This window comes from Ziziphus jujuba, chromosome 1 (genome assembly GCF_031755915.1).
Source record: "Ziziphus jujuba cultivar Dongzao chromosome 1, ASM3175591v1".
In the NCBI taxonomy this organism is placed as follows: Eukaryota; Viridiplantae; Streptophyta; class Magnoliopsida; order Rosales; family Rhamnaceae; genus Ziziphus; species Ziziphus jujuba.
This window is the reverse complement of record NC_083379.1, coordinates 8,432,887-8,455,646: the sequence shown is the minus strand read 5'-3', so window position 1 is coordinate 8,455,646 and position 22,760 is coordinate 8,432,887. Positions and strand designations below refer to the sequence as shown.

Below are 22,760 nucleotides of genomic sequence, written 5' to 3'. Positions count from 1 at the left end.
GGCAACTCAGCATCATTCAACTTGAACGACGTCGTTTGACATTTGGTCTCACTCACTCTCCCACGTGCAGAACGAAAAAGATAACGAATAAATGAATTTCATTTTAAAGGATTAAAATAAATGAATTTTAAGAATTAAAACGCCCGCCCAACGTGGGCCGTTTTCGCCCTCACAAATATCTGTCTGACCTCGATGACTTATGACAAGTTCGTAACTCAGAATACTCATGACCAAAACCGTAACCAACCCACCGTCCACTTCACACAGACACAGCGCTGTTCTCTTTTTTCACCATTTCTTCTTCTTCTTCTTCATTCGTACGCCAAAATTAAAATCTCTCACTACCAAACCTCATTTACTTCTCCTTCTACTTCTCTGTCATTCCTTTATTGGTTCCTCGAACGCGCTGATCAGGACACAAAAAAAAAAAAAACAAAAAAAAAAAAAAATGGGAGAGATCCCATCAACAGGTGCTCTAGTTCCTGCTGTTAAACCCGAACCTTCGCCGGAATCCGCCGCCGTCGAACCGTCATTGCCACCGGAACCGCAATTTCAGACGACGGTGGATGAGGATGTGATCATGGAGGATGCAGATAAGGACATGCTGTGCCCAATTTGCATGCAGATCATCAAGGATGCTTTCCTCACGGCTTGTGGACATAGCTTTTGTTACATGTGCATTGTCACTCACCTCCACAACAAGAGCAATTGTCCTTGTTGCTCTCACTACCTCACTGTCTCTCATATGTTCCCTAATTTCTTGCTCGACAAGGTTAATTTTTGTTTATTTTTCTTAGAATGTAAAAATTCTCTCATATTTTTTTAAAATTATGTTATGAGCCGGTTTTTTCTTGTAGATCATCAGTCGGTTTGATTTTCTACTTTGTTGATCATTTAATTTTTCTGTTTGCATGTTTGGTTACTGAGAAAGCGTAGGAAAAATTAGAGAAAGCTAATCCGTTACCTCGAGAAGCTCTTAAATTGTGGTAGTGTTTAGCTCAGCTGAGCTAAAGAGGTTGACATTCTCTTTTGGAAATGAAAGCTACCAAAAGCTTGTGATGTTAAATTTATGTATTTGCTTTGTTGAACTTGTTTCCTTTGACATTCTAAAAATCTGTTAAAATTAAAATGTTTTGCAAAACGAAAAGAAAAAAAAAAAAAAAAATGGCCGTTGACTTAAGATTTGCAACGTCAAATGAAGTTTATTTTACTGAACCTCTGGTAGATTTTGCAGTTTCTGAAGAAAAACTCGTCATCGCAAATGGCAAACACTGCATCACCATTCCAGAATCTTCGTCAAGCATTAGAACAGGTCAGACATCAGGCTCATCACTTCATATTGGAAATTCCGAAATTTTCTCATCTTGAGAGTGGAATCACAACCGCTATGAAATATGATCATGCTTTTACATTATGCATATTCTCTTATAGTTTCCTTGCAACAATTCAAGAAATAAAAAATAATTGCTTCCTATTGCTCATCTTATGCATTCCCTCGAAATTTTGTTACTTTCACTCACGTAATTGCACTTAATCTATCACATCTATTAGAATGACTTTCTCTTCCGGCTCTTAGACAGGGCCATGACATGTCAATTAAAGAGCTGGATGGCCTGCTGTCTCTCCTTTCAGAGAAGAAAAGAAAAATGGAGCAAGAAGAAGCTGAGACAAACATGCAGCTCATTCTCAGCTTCTTACATTGTTTGAAAAGGCAAAAGCTTGAAGAGCTCAACGAGGTTCTAGGACTTGAGTTTATGTATTGTGATTTGACATGTCTTTTATTTTTATGTAGTTAACTTAATACTAGCTAGTTTCTTCAACAAGTTGCTGCATAATGATTCCTAGGGAATATTGTAAAATTATGGAGGCATGGACCATGATGTGGGATTTTCATTAGTCCCCTGAATCTGGGACTATCTGGCTTTTTCCTTTGCATTGCATAAGTGTTTGAAGATAGGAAGCATATTTTGGAATTAAGGTACTTTAGAAACAATTGAAGATAGGAAGCATATTTTGGAATTAAGGTAGTTTAGAAACAAAGGCTTTATTATGGGAATGAAGTGGCGATATTAACCTAGCTACATTGTGAAAAGTTCATTTTTCCAAAAAATACTAGAGGCATTTTGAACTTCAAGATCATAAATTGTTGAAACAAATTCTTAGCAGCAGTGGTGTTCTCAGGGTTACATGATGTTATTTCATATTCAACATTTGTGTTGTGTCATTGATAGATGAATGTTTTAAGGGTTGGTGAAAATGCCTTTTTTTGTCTAATTGCTGTTTCTTAAGCTGTCCATTTGATGGTGGTCATCTTTTTTCTCTATAGATACAATCTGATCTGCAGTATATCAAAGAGGACATAAATTCTGTGGAGAGACATAAAATAGAATTATACAGGGGAAAAGAGAGATTCTTAGTGAGAACAAGAATTCTTGTTAACGATCCTCTTGCTACAAATTCATGGCCTTCTTCCATTGATGAGCATGGCAGTGCCATTATTAATGGTGCCCATTCTGTGCCAGTAGTTCAGATGGGTTCTGGCAATTCCCAGAGTCAGAAACCTGATGTAATGCCTCAAACAAAGTTCCAGGGACTCCAAAGAAAGGATGCTTACAGTGGGTTGGATTTGCAGTCTGTTACTCCATCAGCAATGGTTGTAGCAAGGAAAAGGCAAATCTATTCACAGGTTAGTGATCTCAATTCATTTCTTCGTTTCTTCCTAATAGGTCGCTTAATTGCTTAATCATGTAGTTTTATGTTTTTGCAGTGTTATTGTCCACTTAATTCATCTTAGCGTTTTTAACCAATATCCTATAATTCATGTGCTCACGAAATAGTTTTGCATTGTCCTTATTTCTATTTCCATATAAGGCTATTATTGGAAACAGTTCCTAATAATGGTAAGACCTCTAATGTTTCACTGTTTATGTTTTTTAGCATACTGAAAACTATATAAGTAGGCTGGTAAGTTAGCTTTTTAGTTTTGGGATATATCAAACTTGGTTTTGTATATTTATTTGGTTTTCTTTTCATCTCTTGCATGTTGCAACAGTTCAATGAATTACAGAAGTGTTACTTACGAAAGCGACGATATTGGAACAGACAATCACATAAATGGGAGGAAAGGGATAGAAATACTGTAAGTAGGGAAGGTTATAATCTAGGTCTTGAAGATTTCCAATCTGTTCTATCTACGTTTACACGTTATAGGTATGAACTTCTGTGTATCAACTTTATTTGTGATTTTCTTTTTCCTTCTAGAAAAGCTCATCTAAACTATGGTTAATTTACTTATATCTTTTATTTGGTTTGCTTGAATAAGTCGACTGAGAGTTCTTGCTGAATTGAGGCATGGTGATCTTTTTCAATCTCCTAACATTGTGTCTAGGTGAGATGAAATCTCTATTGCTCCTTTATTTTTGTCCCTTTTCTTCCCTTGGTTTTCATGACAAATAATTTATTGGATGTTAATCTGTACTAAGCATCACTTGAAAATCTGATATCCAGTGAATATGGGCAAATTAATATCATGGTACATGGTCCATTATTTGAGTAATTATGTAATGGACACCAAGTTATGTGATTACTGCATGAACATGCAAACTGTCTTAGAATTTCTCTGGGGTTTGTATATATGCATTTCATACATCTCTTTTTATATTACATATAATATGTATCATGTATGTATGTATATGTATTAATAAAGTGAAAAACTGACTGATGATTGAAGGAATAATTGTTATTATGACCACCTTAAAAATAGCCTAGAATGTAAGGTTCTCTTTCTCAGTAAGCACATTTATCTTTACTACTTTTTATTTTTCATTTTTTATGAAGATATTTCTAAACATCCAAAGGATTATTAGGCCATATAATACGAAGTGTGTTCTAAGTTCGATAATTTTGGTTAATACAGTCACTGTTGTGAGGTTGTTTCATTCACTACAAACTCCATGTATGTGACAAATTCAACTTCCTCTACTTTTTAACTTGTTGCTCAAGAACATTGGCACATCAATATTGTAATGATTTCTATTGCTAATTGAACTCACTTTTCCTGTGTAATTCCTCCATCTGTCTCCCTCCTGAGTTTTACGCTACAGTAGAATCTGTTGCGATATGAGATATTGTATTTGTTGCAGTATAGAATTTGATCGTGATGATGAATTATTTGCCACTGCTGGAGTTTCAAGGCGCATTAAGGTGTTTGAATTTTCCTCGGTAAGCATTGGACATTATACTCTGATTCAGTACAGAATATGTAGTTCTCTTAACAAAGAAGCTGACTCCAGAAATGAATGCTGAGGAAACCTTTTCAATGACATCAAGTGCTGTTGCTATAGCTTTTTAGAGACCTTTGGATAATGAAACTATCCAGTGAATCTCCAAAAGCTGCATCATTAAATTTCAATTTATATGGTGAAGTGTTTCAAGTTGAAAAGCGCAATTCACTGCATATTTAGGTCATTATAAGCTAATCTGTATAACCTAGCTGCATCAATCTGGGAGCTTCTTCACATAGACACTGAAGCTGATGAGCTCCCTTATACAAGATGTGCCTTGCGTACACTATACTCTTTTGTTTGAATTGACCTGTTAACAATTGCCAATTTTATTGCTTCCAGGTGGTTAATGAACCAGAAGATGTCCACTGTCCTATTGTTGAGATGCCTACACGATCTAAACTCAGTTGCTTGAGCTGGAATAAGAACATGAAAAACCATATTGCAAGTAGTGACTATGAGGGAATAGTAACAGTTTGGGATATAACTACTTGTCAGGTTATACTGCTTTGTTTTTTTGCTAACTTTAAATGATATATTATATGCTCACATAAGCTAACGTAAAACAAATTTTGATGTCTTATATGTCAGTATGCTAATAAGATGTTATCATAGTCTTCTTAAACAATAGACTTTTCCTTCCAGAGTGTGATGGAATATGAGGAGCATGAAAAGCGTGCTTGGAGTGTTGATTTTTCACATACTGAACCTTCAATGCTTGTATCTGGTAGTGATGACTGCAAGGTACATTGAATTGAGTTGATCTTATACCTAATTACTTGCTGATATGTATCTTAAAATGTGACCTAAAAGAAGATAATTGATAATTGTTGGACCATAAGATCAGGGTATTCAAGGAAGCATCAAGAAAACTAAACATGCCATGTTAATGTTACTAGTAAAGAATTGTTCACCTATCTCCCTTTATGCTTGAAACCGGCGATGCTACATGTTTAGACGGTGATGTGTCTCTTTAGATTCTACATGCTTTGAAACGTTGTTGCATTAGCTTACTGTAAGGGATTTATCTTTGATCTCGATACATATACAATTTCATATTGATGCAGAGTTCAAAAATATATAAAGAAACACAGTGACTTTTATCGAGGATCCTTCATGAGTAGATTAATTCACATTTTCTGGACCATCTATCTGCCTTGAGATATTTTGTTGCTCTTGACAAGCCCAACGAAAGCATAATATTGGAAAATTGTGTGTGGCACAAGTATATATTGGCAAATATCAATTGGTTCCATGCTAATGAAGTCTCACTCTACATTAGATATGTTATACAGGTGAAAATTTGGTGCACAAAACAAGAAGCAAGCGTTCTTACCATTGATATGAAAGCAAATATTTGTTCTGTCCAGTATAATCCTGGATCCAGCATTTATGTGGCAGTATGTCTTTGTTCAATCCCTAAATGATCACTTGTGTTTTCTCTCAACCCAATTTTTATAATGTTTGCAACAAAAAGGTAGCACCAATCTTTTTGCCCTGTACATGCTATTTGATTGTGTTTGCAAAACCTATCATTGATTTTCCAATCTTCTATTCCAATATATTCAAAAAATTTATAAATTTCCAATGTTTTCACAATAAGCATCTAATTGAAAATTAACTCAAATAAACTTGGTTGAAAATTAAGCTGGAAAGTATCCAAATATAAGTTCTGACCTGGGTAGTTTTGCAGGTTGGTTCTGCAGATCATCACACTCACTATTATGATTTGAGGAATATCAGCCAACCACTGCATACGTTTAGTGGGACTTCAAAAGCTGTTTCATATGTGAAATTTCTGTCTAACTATGAACTTGCTTCAGCATCGACTGACAGCACATTGCGGTTGTGGGACGTGAAGGAAAATTTACCAGTGAGTTATCATGCTTAGGGGATAACTTCCGAAGATATGATTCCTGGTCTTATTGGTTTCTGCAGAACATGCACAAAACAAAGCATTGCCTTCATAATCCCACTATGACACTCTCTTGAGTATATTCAATCTTCAAAGAAATAATTTTCCTTTCAAACTTGATTATGCCTTTTCTTATATTGTTTTAAATGCTTAGCTTTTAAGTTGTATTCCCCTATTTAAACTTTAATTTTTTGTTAAAATTTAAACCTGAGTGATCCTTTTCTTTCCATATTTAGATTGAAATTCGTTCATTGTTCTTTTTCATGTTTACAGCTGGGCACATATAGAGGCCACACAAATGAGAAGAACTTTGTGGGTCTGAGCGTAAACAGTGAATATATAGCTTGTGGTAGTGAGACAAATGAAGTCTACGTTTATCATAAGGTGTGTGGGAAAAAGTATATTACAATTTCATTTCTTTTTATTCTTTTCCCTTTGGCTCTGCGTATGGATTTTCTATTTGGGTCCTTATATGCATAAATCTACTTAAATATCTGAATATAAGCTGGTTTGTATCCTAACCCTTTATTATTGATTCGATTTTGATATTATCTGCAGGCTATCTCGAAACCTATGGCTCGTTACAAAATTGATTCTTCAGAATTAAATGAAAATGAGGATGGTTCAGGATCATATTTCATTAGTGCTGTTTCTTGGAAACGTGACAGCCCTACAATGTTAGCTGCAAACAGTCAAGGAACCCTTAAAGTTCTAGTACTTGCAGCATGAGTGGTTAGTTGATTTACATTTTACAGACACACAGACAGATATATACATACATATATATATATATATATGTACACACACAATAAGTAAGCTATTTAGATCGTTGATTTCCTTTCTCCACGTATAAATTTGTATAAATCATTGTTGTTATTGCTTGTCCATTTCTGAAGTGCACTCGTATTTCCATAAAGGCACTTATATTTCCATAAAGTTTTCAGCATATAAAGCTTGGAGGCTTCTGCTGCATGTACTATCCAGTTTATGCTCTTACCAGTATAATATCTTTTATTTAAAATGTTTTTGGATATATTCCATCAAAGTTTTTTTCAATCGAATTTTTAACTTCAAATTATTTTTGGATTTCATAATAACCCATTTCTAAGATTTTACATACCACCATTACGTAGTATTTTTTAGGATTAAATAGAAGTTAAAAAGAATTATAATAAGGAAACAGTAACTGTCAAGCATCAGCTTGCAATGGAACGATAAAGTGATTTAAAGAAAGAATATTGCACCTGCAAGTTGCAAGCGTACTTTTTGTTTTTTTGTCATTTTATACTTAGCAATTCTCTAAAATAAAAACAACAGAACAAAAGGCCAAAACCTCAAGTAACTTACGAGAAGGCAAGAACTATGGGATTCTTAATTATGACTATAGAAGGAAATATTAGAAATTTTTTTTTTTTTTCTTTTCTGTTTCTTTAGGAGGTGTGAAACGGAGATACGGCCGCTGAGGATGGATTCTATATGACAAATATTTTCTACTTTTTTACGAGAGAAGTGAAAGCAACTGTTAAAAAAAAAAAAAAAAAAAGCATAGGCTTCAAGTTGGAGTTGTGTCTATCCATACCAATTACCAATATTGAATTTTCAGTAACTTCTTTATTGTTTTGATTGGTTTCCCAATCCAAATCAGATAATCCATTAAAAAAAAAAAAAAAACTGCTTATTTAGATGTATCTAGATGCCTTTTGGTGGAAAGCATGTTTTGTACTCATTTCAACCCTTAAGAGTTATGTGAGAAGTCTTTTAACTAACAACCAACTAAGCTAACTAACTGCCTGAGTTGGCAATGCATTTAAGAAACACTGTCAATTCTAATCGGATAGGATCAATTGAATTTATTTTTTATTTTTTTAAATGTTAATGTAACCCAAAATTAATAAAGTTTGAAGGCTATTTATTGAATCTTTTAATTTCTAAATTGGGTGTTGAGATTTTGACCAACTTTTTCCCATCAAATTTTAACAATTTTCTGATGTTAAAATGGCCACTGTCAAGTAGCCACCATTGTCCCCCTCCGATTCCACGTTTCCAAACATCCAATTTTTTATCATAAAAAACAACTTTTTAAAACTTTATAAGTGGTGCCCGCACCTAACTCTCACATGTTGCATTTTCTTCAGGCCAAAAAAAAAAAAAAAAGGAATAATGAAATTAAGAAAAGGTAAAATTAAAAATAAAAATCCCAGTCACAGAGCATATAATGGAAGATCCTCTCTCGGATTCCTTGGGATGCCTTATTCCCCTTTATAAAAATGGCCTACAGATACTACCTCATGGATTCTCAGAATCCCCATTGCCAAATTCTCTGATCATACTTCCACACGACAATTCTAGCATCGCACTCAATTTTTTCCCATCTTCTTTTTTTTTTTGTTTTCTTTTTTTTTTTTTCAAATTTTGGCGCCAAATTCAGCGATGAAGCTTGAGAACTCGGAAGCTGGAATTTGCTCGGCGGCGAACGACAGGTCTTCATCTCCGGCACCGAAGGCTATGGCGAATGGAGATGATATCGGCGAGGAGCTGTTTGTTCCGCCTCTGAACTTCGCCATGGTCGATAACAACATATTTAGGTCTGGTTTTCCTGGTCCTGCCAATTTTAGCTTCTTGCAATCCTTAGGAATTCGTTCCATTGTGTAAGTCAATAAACTTTTTTATAATAAAACTCTATATTTTGTTTCTATATGGTATTAGATTTATTTACCTGATTCACATTTTCCCCTTTTCGTTGTTCCCTTTTTCAGATATCTATGCCCCGAACCCTATCCGGAGGTCAACAATAAGTTTCTAGAAGCAAATGGGATTAAGCTTTTCCAATTCGCCATCGAAGGCTGTCAGGTTAGCCGAAATTATTGCTGTTTTTTTTGTGCAAAATGAGATTAGAATAACTACTATGCGATGCGAAGTTTGTTTCAATTTCTTTTTTTTCCCCTTTGTGGAAGTTTTTCTGTTCAGTTCCATCGGTGTCCTTCGGTTTAGGAATAATTCGGAGTGGAATTAAGCTTGTTGGATAGTATGCCAAATTTCTAAAAACCAAACTATTCCATAGATGCCATTTTTCGAATTTACATGAAAAACGTCTTTAAATCTTAGACATAGTCTGCATAAAATTCTACCTCTCTTTCCTTTGGTGGGGATGGGTGATTTATGGTGGAAAAGAGAATCTAAAAATATGCTGAAATTACTATTTGTGTATATTAAGTGGAAGAGGATTGAGCTGTTTGTGAATGATATACGTTAATATCACCATTCTTTATGCTCCATCAATGCAAGTGGATTACAAGCATGCCTCTGCTTAATGCTTATGTTATTCGACGAAATTACAAAGTATTGTTCAATTAACTAGTACTGCTTTACACCTGTTAACTACATGCAGCTTCAACTATATGCTTGTGAGTATGGTGGTAATATGTGAAAGCTAATAGTTAATAAATATGAGTAAAATCCAAGAGGGCACTTTATGTTACATCCTAATCACTTGGGAGCCAACATATGTTCCAATATCCATGTGTTTGGAATTCCAACTTGTTTTTGGTCTACTAAAACAAGTTGTAAATGGTGATCCCTGTGTTTTACTTAGGGGTCAGATAACTCTGATCAATAAATTTAAATGTTTGAAGGAGTAAAATCTGGCCTGACTTGTGAATACTTGAAATTAACATTAGATTTGTGGCCGGTTTATTATGCAGACAAAGCGAGCCCATTCTGAGTTTGCTTATTATTGTATTTGACTCTCCTAAAGGTTTGCCTGCCGTACCGTTTTCTTACCGCTTATTTTGCAAATTGTATACCCCTCCTTTCAATCAAATATGATGACGCTTTCGTTCACTTCTCTTTTTTCATTGTTTCTCAAATGATTTAACTACTTGACTTTCCTAGCAATTTTAAGATGCGTTCTTTTGTTCCTCAGTTTGTTCTCACCATTTGCATGCTTGTTTGAATGTTTGAGTCTTGTTTTGTTGTTTTTTCTTCTTTGTTTTTTGGCATTATGTTTTTGTCTGGGAAGAGTACAGGTTTCACATCATGTAAGAAATTGCAAGTGATGGGCTGGCTGGACTCTAGTAAATAGCAAATCTCGTTCCTTGAGTTTATTCCAAATGGTATGCAAGAAAATTAATGTGTCCAGGGCGACTGCCATATGAAAAATTAGAAAGTGGAATAAAAGATCCAATTTTTGGGTTGTACTTCTACTGGGTGTGCTGAGTTACATTTTGATTTTCTTTTTTCCCCTTTTAATCATCTATCTGTTTCCATTCTTTTAGTTAGTCATACTTCATACTAGATGAAGTTTTTACCCATATGATCTTTTATTGATTGAGCAAAAATGAAAGGCATTTGCATCTAAAACAATTTTTGCTTTGCTCATTGATAATGGATACTGAACAGGAACCGTTTGTTAACATACCGGAGGAAACAATTCGCGAAGCATTGAAAGTAGTTCTTGGTATCATAAAAACTTTTTTTAACTTGGATATTTCGTGCTTAAAAGTTACGTCATAATTTCCTTATTTGACAAAATGCTGATTTACATGCTTGCCTGTAATGCTAGATATGGGGAACCACCCACTCCTTATTCATTGTAAACGTGGGAAGGTACTTTTCTAGTATTTTCCTATTACTTCGTTGTTTTACTAGTGGAACATGTTGGATTGATTACTTTGGCCTTTATAATAATGTGCAGCACCGCACGGGCTGTCTAGTGGGATGCTTACGAAGATTGCAAAGATGGTGCTTGTCATCTATTTTTGACGAATACCAGAGGTTTGCTGCTGCCAAAGCAAGAGTATCAGATCAGAGGTTCATAGAATTGTTTGATATTTCCAGCCTCATGCACATTCCAATGCCATTTTCATGTTCAAAGAAATAACACTTTTAGATATACACGAGAAGTTGCTTTATTCCCAAAGGCACAGAATTTTACCTTCTTGTAATTTTGATGCGTTATTGGTTAACCATGCAATTTCCTCTCTTTATGGTACGTCAAATATAAGTTTATTCGATTCATTTCATTAACATAGTTATAACCCAAACGCAATTCATTTCATTAATATAATTATAACCCAAATACATGGATTAACAGTCATATAATCAAATATTTTATACAAATTTTTCCTTCAAGATCCGTTTGGTTTGAGCACCCCTACTTGTACTCACGAGAATACACTCACGAGAATACGAGTTCAAATCGTGGTAGGAAAAGATTTTGAATAGATTGTAATTTAGATCAATTGTTCAAAAAAAAAAAAAATCCGTTTGGTTTGAAATATAAACTTAAATTCAAAATCTTCATTAACCCCAAAAAAAATTCAAAAAAAAAAAAATTTCCAACACAGAAAGGACTAAAAAAAACTAAAAACACTGTATAAATTAGCAAAACAAACAAAAGAAAAACAGTGCAAAAGAAATTTTTGGGGAAAAGGAAAGTGTAGACGAGCAACAATCAAATCGCCAATGCAACAAATGACGACTGAAACGATATCTCGGCCGTTGAGACTTCGCTATACCTCGCTGTTCTTCTAAACAAAGAGACATACGAACTGTCTCTCATTTTCTTAACAGAACCGAGGCCTTGAAATTAAAACTAACAAACCCTAGCAAGCAAATTTAAGCATTTCAAACAGAACCTTGCGATTTGAGTAGAAAACTAGTAACCTACATCAGGCATCAAAATAACCATGAGCACACAGCTTCATTGGCGATGCATCGCCAGGATTTATAGATGGGCTTACCTCCTCTACCTGAATTTCTAACCCTAGCCTCCTTTTAAGTTTACCAAAATACCCTCGCAATTTAGAGAACGTCGGGTTCAAAGGATTGGGGCAATCCTGTAATCTTATTATGTACAGATTAGCTTTTTTAATGCCCATCTCTCAGCCTACGAGTCGTTTTGTAAATATTGGGCCTTTTATTTTAAACTCAACCATGTTAGTCTCAATTACCAAAAAATACCATGTTAGTCTCTATTGCTGATTTAACGCATATAGATTCAATTATGACCCAATTCTTCAATACCAATCAACCAAAAAATATTATGTTAAAGATAATCCACTTAATTCAGTAAAGTGCAAAACATCTAACTCAATTTGTAAAAGTCACAATACATTTTTTGATTGCATCAGAAGTTAAAAACCATAACCGTTAAATTTATAAGAAAGCACAATGTGCAATAAAATAAACAAATAGAAAATAGAAAGTTTTAGGGTGGTAAGTTTTAAAAAGGAAAACTTAAATTGCAGCATTTTAAAATTAAAAAGTATTATAATTTAATTAATCTTCTTTCTTTTACTAGCTACAAAAATTTCAGTTTTAAGGTTAAGTTTCATACCAAACAATAGCTTATATGATTCATTAAATTCTTATTTTTATTGTTGAAAATTATGAGGCATGAAATTTAAAAACATATGGGAAGTATGATTATTTAAAAATTGTTAAAAAAAAAAGAAGAAGCAATTTTATACCATATATACATTATAAATTTAGAAGTTATCGTACTTTACATTTGTTTTCGAAATTCATGTCTCATAATTTAATTAAAAAAATAATGAATCATGTAAAACTTTGTTTCCGATCAAAACCTAACCTAAGTGGAAATCTTTGCAAGCTAACTAATCAAAAAATAGAAGAGGGGAAAAAAACACATGAGAAGTAAAGGAAAGCACATCACTTAATTTATTGGAAAACAATAATAATAATAATAATAATAATAAATTTTGTTATAATAATATATTTATATGCGTTTCTTTTTTCTTTTTCGGACATACATTAAATCGGAGGAGGGGGATTCTTTTTAATTTCATCATGATTCTTGTGATATAATTAAATTACAATAATCTAAAAAGAAATAACTTAGAAATCTTTGTAAATCACACTAGACATTTCCATAAAATTTGAGGTGAACAGAATTTAATTGACCCCCCCCCCCCCAAAAAAAAAAAAAAAAAAAAAAAGTGGTCGAAAAAACCTATAAATAAGAAAGCAACTTTATCTACCTGCCACGCGTCGCGGATGAGACGTGAGGATTCATCTGGATGCCATGGTCCCTGCCCGATGTGATGAATATCCAAATGAAGGGTCAAAGTCCATGACACTTCTCAAAAGTCCGAACATCGGACGGTTGATCATTAACAAATGAGTAGGGTCAACTTCAGATTTACTAAACCCCAAGACGGAATTGGAATTGCTCCCTACCATTTAGGGTTTCATTTCTAGTGTCACATCCAAAACCCCCCATCGTTCATTTCATGTATATCTACGAAACTCATTTTAGTGCCCAAAAATTTGTTTGAATCTTCGTCCAAAAACATCCAAATCCAATAAAGCTTTTGGGGCTTCAATATCCAATCATAGCCGATTGAAAAGATTTGACAGAAAAAGCTTCAAGCTTTGAGCTTGCCATTTGTAAGTACTCTTTTCCACCACTCTGCTAGCTTTCTGGTTTTAGCTTTCATTTTCATTGGTTTTGGTTGAAGCTGTTAGGTATATAGCTGTTGTGTTATTTATTAAGAGAGGAAGGGAGAGTTTTTATGGGGAAATCAGGGGGTAGAAAGAAGAAGGGTGGTTCAAACCAAATTTCAGGTGATAATAATTCAAACCCAAATGCTAATGGTGGTGCTGATTCGGATTCTTATGTATTTTTGAAGAGAGCCCATGAGCTTAAAGAAGAAGGGAATAGGAGGTTTCAGAATAAGGACTATGTGGGTGCTCTTGAGCAGTATGATAATGCTCTTAGGCTTACCCCGAAAACCCACCCGGATAGGGCTGTCTTTCACAGCAATAGAGCGGCTTGTCTGATGCAAATGAAGCCTATAGATTTTGAAACTGTGATTGCTGAGTGCACTATGGCACTCCAGGTTCAGCCACGGTTTGTCAGGGCCCTCCTTAGAAGGGCTCGGGCATTTGAGGCGATAGGAAAGTATGAGATGGCATTGCAGGATGTGCAAGTGTTATTGGGAGCTGAACCAAATCACCATGATGCTCTTGATATTGCCCAGCGACTACGGACAGCCCTTGGACCTCGTCAGGAAGCTCAGCAAGATCTCCAAAGCCGGCCGTCCCCTGCTGCCCTTGGGGCTTCTGCCGTTCGTGGTGCGCCAATTGGTGGGTTGGGACCATGTCTACCAGCTCGGCCTGTACAAAAGAAGGCAAATATGCCATCAGGGGTGTCTGTCATATCGGCAAACAATAAGCCAGAGAAGCCTCAAACCAATCTACCAACTGACAATGGTTCTGAACCCAAATCCCAATTGACAAAACTTGTACTGAAGCCTTCAAATGGTTCAACAAAGCCTCATAATTTAAGCAACCGAAAGGAATTGGCACCTTCTTTATCAGTTTCAAATACAGTTAATAGGAAGCATTTAGATGTTGCAATTCAATGGAGGCAGTTGAAACTTGTTTATGATCATGACATAAGGCTAGCCCAAATGCCTGTGAATTGCAGTTTCAAAGTGTTGAGGGAGATTGTGACAAAAAGATTTCCATCATCAAAGTCAGTCTTAATCAAGTACAAGGATAATGATGGCGATCTTGTCACTATAACCTCTACCGCTGAACTGAGGTTGGCAGAGTCTTGTGCGGACAGCCTTATTCCAAAAGATCCTGAATTAGATAAAGCAGAGTCAATTGGCATGTTGAGATTGCATGTTGTGGAGGTGAGTCCTGAGCAAGAGCCACCTATACTGGAAGAAGAAGAGGAGAAGCCTGTAGAGAATGAAGGCATCAAAGGGGATGAAAGTGGGTCTCATTCGTCACTTGGTGAATCTTTGCTGGAAGTGGCTGATTCTGAAATTGATAAGGTAGACAAAGAAGCTCCAAAGGAGAAACCAGGAGTTTCTGAAGATCCTGACTGCAAGGAACTGGAAATGGATGATTGGTTGTTTGAGTTTGCCCAACTTTTCAGAACTCATGTTGGTATTGACCCAGATGCTCATATTGATTTTCATGAGCTTGGAATGGAGCTCTGTTCAGAGGCTCTTGAGGAGACAGTGACTAGCGAAGAAGCTCAAAGTCTTTTTGACAAGGCTGCCTCAAAGTTCCAGGAGGTGGCTGCGCTGGCTTTTTTCAACTGGGGAAATGTTCATATGTGTGCAGCAAGGAAACGAATTCCCTTAGATGAGTCTGCTGGAAAGGATATGGTGGCAACACAGCTTCAAACAGCTTATGACTGGGTTAAGGAAAAATATTCCTTGGCTAAAGATAAGTATGAGGAGGCACTCTTGATTAAGCCGGACTTTTATGAGGGTTTGCTTGCACTGGGACAACAACAATTTGAAATGGCCAAACTTCATTGGTCATTTGCACTTGCTAAGAAAATAGATCTTTCAAGCTGGGATTCTGCAGAAACATTGAAACTTTTTGATAGTGCAGAGGAGAAGATGAAAGTTGCAACTGAGATGTGGGAGAAACTTGAGGAGCAGAGAGCAAAGGAACTAAAAGATCCAAATGCAAGCAAGAAGGAAGAACTGTTGAAAAGAAGGAAAAAACAAGCAAGTGGTAATGAGGGTGAATCCTCTGGTGCAGGTGGTCAGGTTGAGATTTCAGCAGATGAAGCGGCAGAGCAAGCAGCAGTAATGAGATCGCAGATCCATCTGTTTTGGGGTAACATGCTTTTTGAGCGATCCCAAGTAGAGTGCAAATTGGGGCTAGGTGGTTGGAAGAAAAATCTGGATGCTGCTGTTGAGCGCTTTAAGCTTGCTGGAGCTTCTGAGGCTGACATTTCAATGGTTCTGAAGAACCATTGTTCCAATGGAGATTCAGTGGAAGGAGATGGGAAAAAGATTCAGAACATCAACGGCGTTGAAGCAAATAAGGAGGATAACAGTATATCTGGGAAGTAACATGGTCAGTTAGGATGATTATTTCCCTGAAACACCTTCATAGTTTTCTTTTTAATCATGAGTTGCACTGGCGAAACAAAAGCTTTTTCTCATCTAAATGGTGGAATTCAGAAATTCCTTTTATTTGGTTCTTAAAATTTGGGTGCCAAACATGCAGTTGTGTTGTTCGAAAGATTACAGGCGTTGCATTCTCAATGTAACTTCCAAGGTGAAAATTTTTCTCGACTTTACTGCAGTACTAAGGATTATTGAAGTGTTTGACGTGATGTTCTAATGCTCTGCTTTTTTCGCATGCTGCTTTGGTTTGGTGCAGGATCGTTTGTAGATGCAATTTTTGGTCTTTGTAGGACTTGCGAGTCAAGATTTTGCAATTTATATCTGGTTCTAATAAACTAATTTTATTTGCTAATCTTCAGGTCGTATCACTTCAAATGGATAACTTTTCAGATATGTTAAAAAAAGAGATATAATTTTATTATTTATGGAGTCCCCCTGCTTTAGTCAACATGAAGAAAGGAAAAAACAGGACTACAAACAGCAAATAATTTTCCAGATTTTATGTGCCAACTTTATTTATTATAAACCATACAACTAGTGCATACTGTTTATAACCGACTTTATTTATCACATTACTTGAAATATAAAATTTGATAAAAATTGGTGATTCCTAACATTGAATAGAAGAAAAGAAACAAAAATCTATTATTGTCTCAATTAAATGCTCTGTTTGTTTTCTACATTTAAACAGAGGTAAATTCATATCAAAGAAGAATGCTCTGTTTATCTTCTGCAATTAAACGACGGTAATTCGTTTCAAAGTAGTTTGATGAACAAACAAAAACTGGATATGTACCAAGTGAGGCATAATAAGTAAAGGTACTTACATCAAATTGGGCCTATAATTCGGATGAACCTGTGGGGATGGTTACAAAGCTTAAATGGGTGAAATTAAAGAACATATCATGATGAATACAACTAAGGCTTAAAAGGATGAACTTCCTCAGTTTCTTCAACGATCTTAAAAATCTGTGTGAATCTGGTTTATACCATTTTAATTTGCTTAGCACCATTTACTCGTCTCTGTTGTGCAGGGTACACGAAAAACCAATTGATCTTGCTTCTGTTTTTCACTTATCGTTATAGCTTTTGCTGAGGTTATTATTGATGTTTATGGTATTTATCTTCTTAAATTACAAACCATTCATCTGTCAGCAATGAAAGTTCTTGGCTGGTATTTTGGAAGACTAAAAAGCTGTGCGTCTGGCTTTCATACTAGTTAATTTCCAATGTTGATTAGTCTTTTTTAATCTTAATTAGTCTTAATTTAATATCCTATTTGGAGGCTTAACAAAATATATTGTAATCACCCAAAACAAAAAAAAAAAATATATATATATATATATAGTAATTTAATATGCACACTGCACCTTTTTTTATTGCCTAAAGTTGCACACTATTTTTGTCTTATACAATTTGCACTGCCTGTAAATGGAAACCCTGGGTGCTAATTCTTGAACAAACTTGCTTATGGAGTAGTTGAAACCTTGTGCGGGCAATAATGCTATATGTTTATCATTCAACAGCAATACGTTATCTCTGTTTTTGTTGTATAAAATAATATATCAAATTAGAAGTAGGAAAAAGCTCCTTAAAGGAATCTGATTTGGTGGTCAAATTTTCCTGTGTTAGTCTCTGATGCTTTCTGATTTACATTTTTGTTTCTGTCTATTCCTTTTCATATCTATTACTTAGTATTAGTTAGAAATTTGGTTATCCTCCAACCCACCCTTGGCTTAGTAAGCTCCAAAACTTTATGTTTAACTGGTTTAAGTTACAGTGACCACACCCACCCAACTGGTAAACTTTTTTCCTTTTGGACAAGTTTCTTGAATTGTTAATATTATCTAGTTTGCCCAGTGTCAGTTATTAGCAGAAACTTCAAGCTCTGGTCTTTTTTAATATTTTACTATTGCTCCTTTCGGTTGTCGAGGTGGATAAAAAAAAAAAAAGGAGGTTTTAAATATTTAAAAGTATTGGAAAAGGACCCTTTTATCTTTTCCATGTGGATCATCATTAGCTATCAAGATAGAGGATAGCATGGACTGCTGGAAATAAAAAAAGTATATAATAATGCATTTTTATAATACTTTACAGTCGCCTATATGATGAAAAACAGTGATATTGCTTGTTTTTTTGGTAAATAACAGTGAGATTGCTTTGCTTCCTTCTTTCAGCCATCCACTAAATAATCTCAATAAATTGAGATTATTCAAGATTATGGGTCCCTTAGACTTTATTTTGTGAAAATCTGTAAAGTAGTATAGACAGCCTAAGAATTTTGTTCTTGCTTTGCCTACATAATAAACTAGTATTATTTTTATATGACGAGGGTTTTGCAGGTGGATTCTTGGAGGATATAGGCAAACTATAGATTTGTTTGGTCTTTCCACTCCACTCGCTGAAGTTGGATTTTATTATTTGGATACTGATGAACTTGCAATTGGGTTATAAACTTCATCTCTGAAAATTATAATCAATGCAAAGGTTTTCTCTGATGGGGCATGAAAAAGATGAAGGAAACATTTGGAATTTCAAAATTATGTTCTGATTTTTTTTTTTTTTTTGACTTTTTTCCTCTTGATGATATTTTTCACCCATTAGGAACCTAATATTCCCACATCTTATTAAACCAATTTCATTGATGTTAAAATTTCTACTAACATAGTGCATCAAAACAGACAAAAGTTTATCTCTTTATATTGATGGTCTATTCTAATTGGTCTTTTACTTTTTTTTATTGAAATGTACTTTTTTTCGTACTAAGTTTATTAAAAAAAAAATGAAAAAAGGTAGTGGAAAAAGATAAATATTCTCAATAGTGGTAAGACAAACAGAATCTAAAGACTTCCTTTTTTTCCCCTCAAGGGTAGTATGATTTTGTCTAAATAGTAATCAAACAGTACACATCATCAACCCGAATCAAGATCAAATATATCACACCCACTAGACACCTATTAGTCCTTAAAGCCTACATAAGGCTTACACACACACATATATATATATATATATATATTTTTTTTTTTTTTCCCAGCACCAGACTAATACTGTAGACTATTAAATTATTAGCAGACACACAAGCAAACCCATTTTTTGGCCTTTTCCAATTAGAAAGTAGAAAGAGAGACTGCTCCCTCTCAAACAATTGCAATGGGACCCAGATTGAGAGTTGATTCCATGGTTTTCATGGCTTCAAACCTTGGTTCTTTAGCTTGGAATTTCAATCCAGCATAGAGCTTCATATAATCCTCAAACACAAATTTGGGATATACTTGGACTTTTTTCTCATCGTTAGCTTCCTTCTCAAGTAAAGCCGGTGCCGGATAGATAACGGCGTCGCTTCCGGGGTTATAGAACGAAGCTATGGACATCCTTGTTCCATCTGGTTGAGCTATCACCCGGTGCATTATGCTCTTATATTTTCCGTTGGTAATTACCTGCATAATCAGAAAGTAAGATAAATAAAACAGTTTAAGATGAAGTGTTGGGCCTAAGTCTGGCCCAATTTCAGTCCACCTCTCTCAATGTTATGGTGTGGGTCTTACTAACTTACCTCAAGTTGATCTCCCAAGTTGATGACGATGGAGTGACGCATTGGTGGGACATCGATCCATTGGCCATCCTTGAGAAGCTGAAGGCCACTGACCTTGTCATCTTGGAAGAGTAAGATGATGCCACCTGCATCGGTGTGGGCTCGAAGGCCTTTGATCAGGTCTGGTTTTGGGCAAGGAGGGTAGTTACTGACTTTGGTTCCAAAAGTTGGACCATTTGATCCATAGAAAGCTTTCTTCAGGTACCCTTTTTCCAGTCCAAGATTCTCACACAGAAGGTCCAAAAGTTGCTCAGCCAATTTCTCAATTTGTGCTGCAAATTCCTTCATTGCCTTCCTGAAAATTTACTTTAATAAATGAGTGTGAGACTGTATATGATAATTTTAAAAAAGCCATAAAACCTGGTTCTAAAGTAATATTTTATTTATAATGCTGTACTACTGTAATAGGACGCAGACGCCTAGATCCTGTTACTGATAATGCCACGCTTAGTAGAATAAAATTATATTAAATACTAAAACTCATTATGTAGTTTGAAATACTGGGAGAAATATATATATATATATATATTAATTATGAAGGGTGTTGTAAGAGTGGGTAACCTGTAATCTTCATGGAGATCAGGGATTTCAGAGATGTTAGGGACAGGAAGGTGGCGCACAAAGAAAGTGCTTTCCCAGTCCAGATCATCGATCTCTGACTGTACAACCTCGAGACCTTTGCTTTCCACCATTTCTTTGAACCTCTGCTCCATGCACTTTCTGTAGTGCTCCTTTGTCTGTCGCTCCATGGTGTCCATGAACTCAGGAGCTATCCCATGGTTCACCAGCTGTATATATAATATATGTGTATAAATATATATTTGTTATATATAATAGTATAAAGAAATTACTTGCAAGACACTGAAACTATACAAAATTAATTGGGATATGGAGGTTGGGGATGACTATACATATATATATATATATATGAGTACCTCAAAAAAGCCCCAGTTCTCACAAGCATCGTTAATCTTTTCCATAGTTGCTGCTCTCTCCTCACCGTTGAGTTTTTCCATGTCAATAACTGGAAAAGTTGTGATCTCCATTTCGGATATATTGATAATCTCTCTCTAGCTCTCTCTGCTTCGCACAAATATTTTTTCTTTCTTTAGCGAGTTGATGAGGCTATAGCTATATGTGTTGAATTGGAAAGGGGGGGTTCGAGGTGGTGCAAATTTATAGGCATTAAAGCAGTGGCAAAAGTGGAATAAAATCTAAAAGTAAAATTATTAATTATTTTTCTTATTATTCTTTTATATATATTTTTTTTAAAACAAAAAAAAAAAAAAAAAAAAAAGAAAAAAGAAAATGAAGTAAGGATAATAAATAGAGGGGTAAAAAAACAGGAGTCGTGGAGCACGTATGTAAGCACATCCTGATGGACCCCTACCATCTTCTTTATTGTCTTTTGGCGCTGTGGCCATAATCTATGCATTGTTGAGTCATCTTATTGTGGTGGGAATAGGACCTACTTTTTCATGTGGCTCTTTCTCATTTTATTTTCATTTTTTTATTATTTAAAAAATGTTATTTGCTTTTGGGTTATTTTGTTTCATGTAGTAGCGTGCTAATTCGTGCTTGCTAGTTTCCATTTTTTGGGAGCATCGACCTCACCACCTGATCCAACCAAAGAGAGTGGCTGCTACTTTTTCCCCTAAAACATCTGGATGCTTAATGAAGATGACGCAGATATGTTCCGTATATTAAATAAAAATAAAAGTAGGAATTGAAATTGATAAAGGACGAACAATGAAGCTGCCTGTAAGTTTCCTAAACGACATCGAAGTCACGGTCACAGTCAATTGGTCATATAGTCTAAGACATGATCAGTCATCACTATCTATATTAGTTTAATTTGTTTACATAGATTTTAATTATATATATATATATATAGATAGATCTATTTTCTTAAAAATAAAAAACAAAAAAGATAGATTCTCTATTTCTTTTGCTTTAGTTTTAAAATTGATTTCCAACTTTAAACTTATTTTAATCGAGATCTTTTTAAGTATATAATAATTTATAACCACTTCTTAACGGATTTCAATCAAGAGAGAGTAACACAGAGTGAGAGAGAGAGAGAGAGAGAGAGAGAGAGAGAGAGAGAGAGAGAGAGAGGGAGAGATGACAATTAATCTCAAACCCAATATTTCTCTGTTTCTTTTTATCTTTTCAAGTCAACAACTGTTTCAATTGTTTTTTGTGGAAAGTAAATCTTAACTTAAAGACGACGTGGTTTCGATTGAAAGTTTTTTCAAGCAAATAATATCTTTTAAAAAAATTAGCAAAAAGAAATGATCCAAAATGTATATATTACTAACTTTTTATTTTCCTTGAGGAACTTAAAAAATATTAATTGTTTGTTTCTTTTTTCTTAATATTTTAAAGACATCCCAGTATCAGAGGCAGAACTGTAATATGGCCTGGGTCCATAGCCCCCAAGGATTTTGAAAATTTATTATTTGATTATCGATAATAATATTATTTGTTATATATATATAAATATATATGTATTACCATTTTTACATTTAAAAATAAATAAATGATATTTTGGCCGGCTTAAATAATATTAGTATGTTACATATAAATTATATATTAAGGTTAGTATAAATGTAGACTACTACATTTATAATATGGTTAGGTATTAAATTGAATTATGGTTTTGCTTTTTATTTTTTAATTTTCAATATCTAATTTTGTGGATTTTTTTGGATTATCTTCAAGGCTCTATATGAAAAACGTCAAATTTAATAAGAATTTGAAACTCTTTAAAAAAAAAAAAAATTCTATTTTTGGTTAACTTCCAGAAGGTAAAAATTGAGTGACCCAAAGAAACTTATTCTTATCACTTGAAAAGTAAGATAGAAATTATTTTCTCATTATGAGATTTTTTAGAGCATTTCCAATAATTCTATGAATTGCTATATTATTTTTGCCACATCAGAAATATAGGCAAAGTTTTTTTTTATTTAAAAAAAAAAGGAGAGATCCTACAATGGCTCTATTTCTTTATTTTGTCAAAGTTGATGTAACAAAAAAAAAAAAAAAACATTGTTAAGGAAACT

At 34.5% G+C, this 22,760-nt stretch overlaps 4 protein-coding genes and 1 non-coding gene across 24 annotated transcripts; 3 read left to right on the top strand and 2 right to left on the bottom strand.

Annotated features, from left to right (window-relative positions):
- Positions 1-167: 167 nt before the first annotated feature.
- LOC107414605 (E3 ubiquitin-protein ligase COP1-like) lies at positions 168-7,141 on the top strand. Of its 16 annotated transcripts, none has more exons than XR_003054444.3 (13): positions 173-772; positions 1,226-1,312; positions 1,581-1,736; positions 2,327-2,686; positions 3,053-3,210; positions 3,323-3,388; positions 4,143-4,221; positions 4,626-4,781; positions 4,929-5,027; positions 5,579-5,683; positions 5,977-6,275; positions 6,472-6,582; positions 6,757-6,771. XR_003054444.3 is itself a non-coding variant. In XM_016022753.4 (13 exons), the coding sequence occupies exons 1-13, from the start codon at positions 227-229 to the stop codon at positions 6,925-6,927; spliced, it is 2,274 nt and encodes a 757-aa protein (XP_015878239.2). In that variant the 5' UTR covers positions 176-226; the 3' UTR covers positions 6,928-7,093. The 16 variants fall into 16 exon arrangements, 13 of the variants coding, with proteins under 13 accessions (XP_060674946.1, XP_015878256.2, XP_015878262.2 ...); XM_016022753.4 differs by having other exon boundaries at positions 176-772; positions 5,977-6,156; positions 6,757-7,093; XM_016022761.4 differs by having other exon boundaries at positions 177-772; positions 1,235-1,312; positions 5,977-6,156; positions 6,757-7,093.
- Positions 7,142-8,325: 1,184 nt separating this feature from the next.
- LOC107414648 (probable tyrosine-protein phosphatase DSP4) lies at positions 8,326-11,567 on the top strand. Of its 3 annotated transcripts, none has more exons than XM_016022809.4 (5): positions 8,326-8,783; positions 8,955-9,048; positions 10,597-10,654; positions 10,760-10,803; positions 10,892-11,567. In XM_016022809.4, exons 1-5 carry the CDS (start codon positions 8,629-8,631, stop codon positions 11,075-11,077), a joined length of 537 nt encoding a protein of 178 aa, XP_015878295.2. In that variant the 5' UTR covers positions 8,326-8,628; the 3' UTR covers positions 11,078-11,567. The 3 variants fall into 3 exon arrangements, with proteins under 3 accessions (XP_015878295.2, XP_015878304.2, XP_015878288.2); XM_016022802.4 differs by having other exon boundaries at positions 8,337-8,846; XM_016022818.4 differs by lacking the exons at positions 10,597-10,654; positions 10,760-10,803 and having other exon boundaries at positions 8,336-8,846.
- Positions 11,568-11,633: 66 nt separating this feature from the next.
- On the bottom strand, positions 11,634-11,766 carry LOC112490334 (small nucleolar RNA snoR111). The gene has a single exon (XR_003054584.1). It is a non-coding gene; the product is annotated as a small nucleolar RNA snoR111 (small nucleolar RNA).
- A 1,627-nt stretch (positions 11,767-13,393) lies between these two features.
- Positions 13,394-16,455, top strand: LOC107414749 (protein CLMP1). Of its 3 annotated transcripts, none has more exons than XR_003056720.3 (2): positions 13,394-16,254; positions 16,360-16,455. XR_003056720.3 is itself a non-coding variant. In XM_025075878.3 (2 exons), the coding sequence occupies exon 2, from the start codon at positions 14,001-14,003 to the stop codon at positions 16,044-16,046; it is 2,046 nt and encodes a 681-aa protein (XP_024931646.1). In that variant the 5' UTR covers positions 13,394-13,608; positions 13,851-14,000; the 3' UTR covers positions 16,047-16,455. The 3 variants fall into 3 exon arrangements, 2 of the variants coding, with proteins under 2 accessions (XP_024931646.1, XP_024931645.1); XM_025075878.3 differs by having other exon boundaries at positions 13,394-13,608; positions 13,851-16,455; XM_025075877.3 differs by having other exon boundaries at positions 13,394-13,608; positions 13,687-16,455.
- A 2,663-nt stretch (positions 16,456-19,118) lies between these two features.
- Positions 19,119-20,744, bottom strand: LOC107414763 (1-aminocyclopropane-1-carboxylate oxidase). The gene is given in 4 exon segments (NM_001323866.1): positions 19,119-19,540; positions 19,657-19,990; positions 20,257-20,483; positions 20,631-20,744. Coding segments are annotated over 4 exon segments (972 nt in total). The 5' UTR covers positions 20,742-20,744; the 3' UTR covers positions 19,119-19,240.
- Between the last annotated feature and the right edge of the window lie 2,016 nt (positions 20,745-22,760).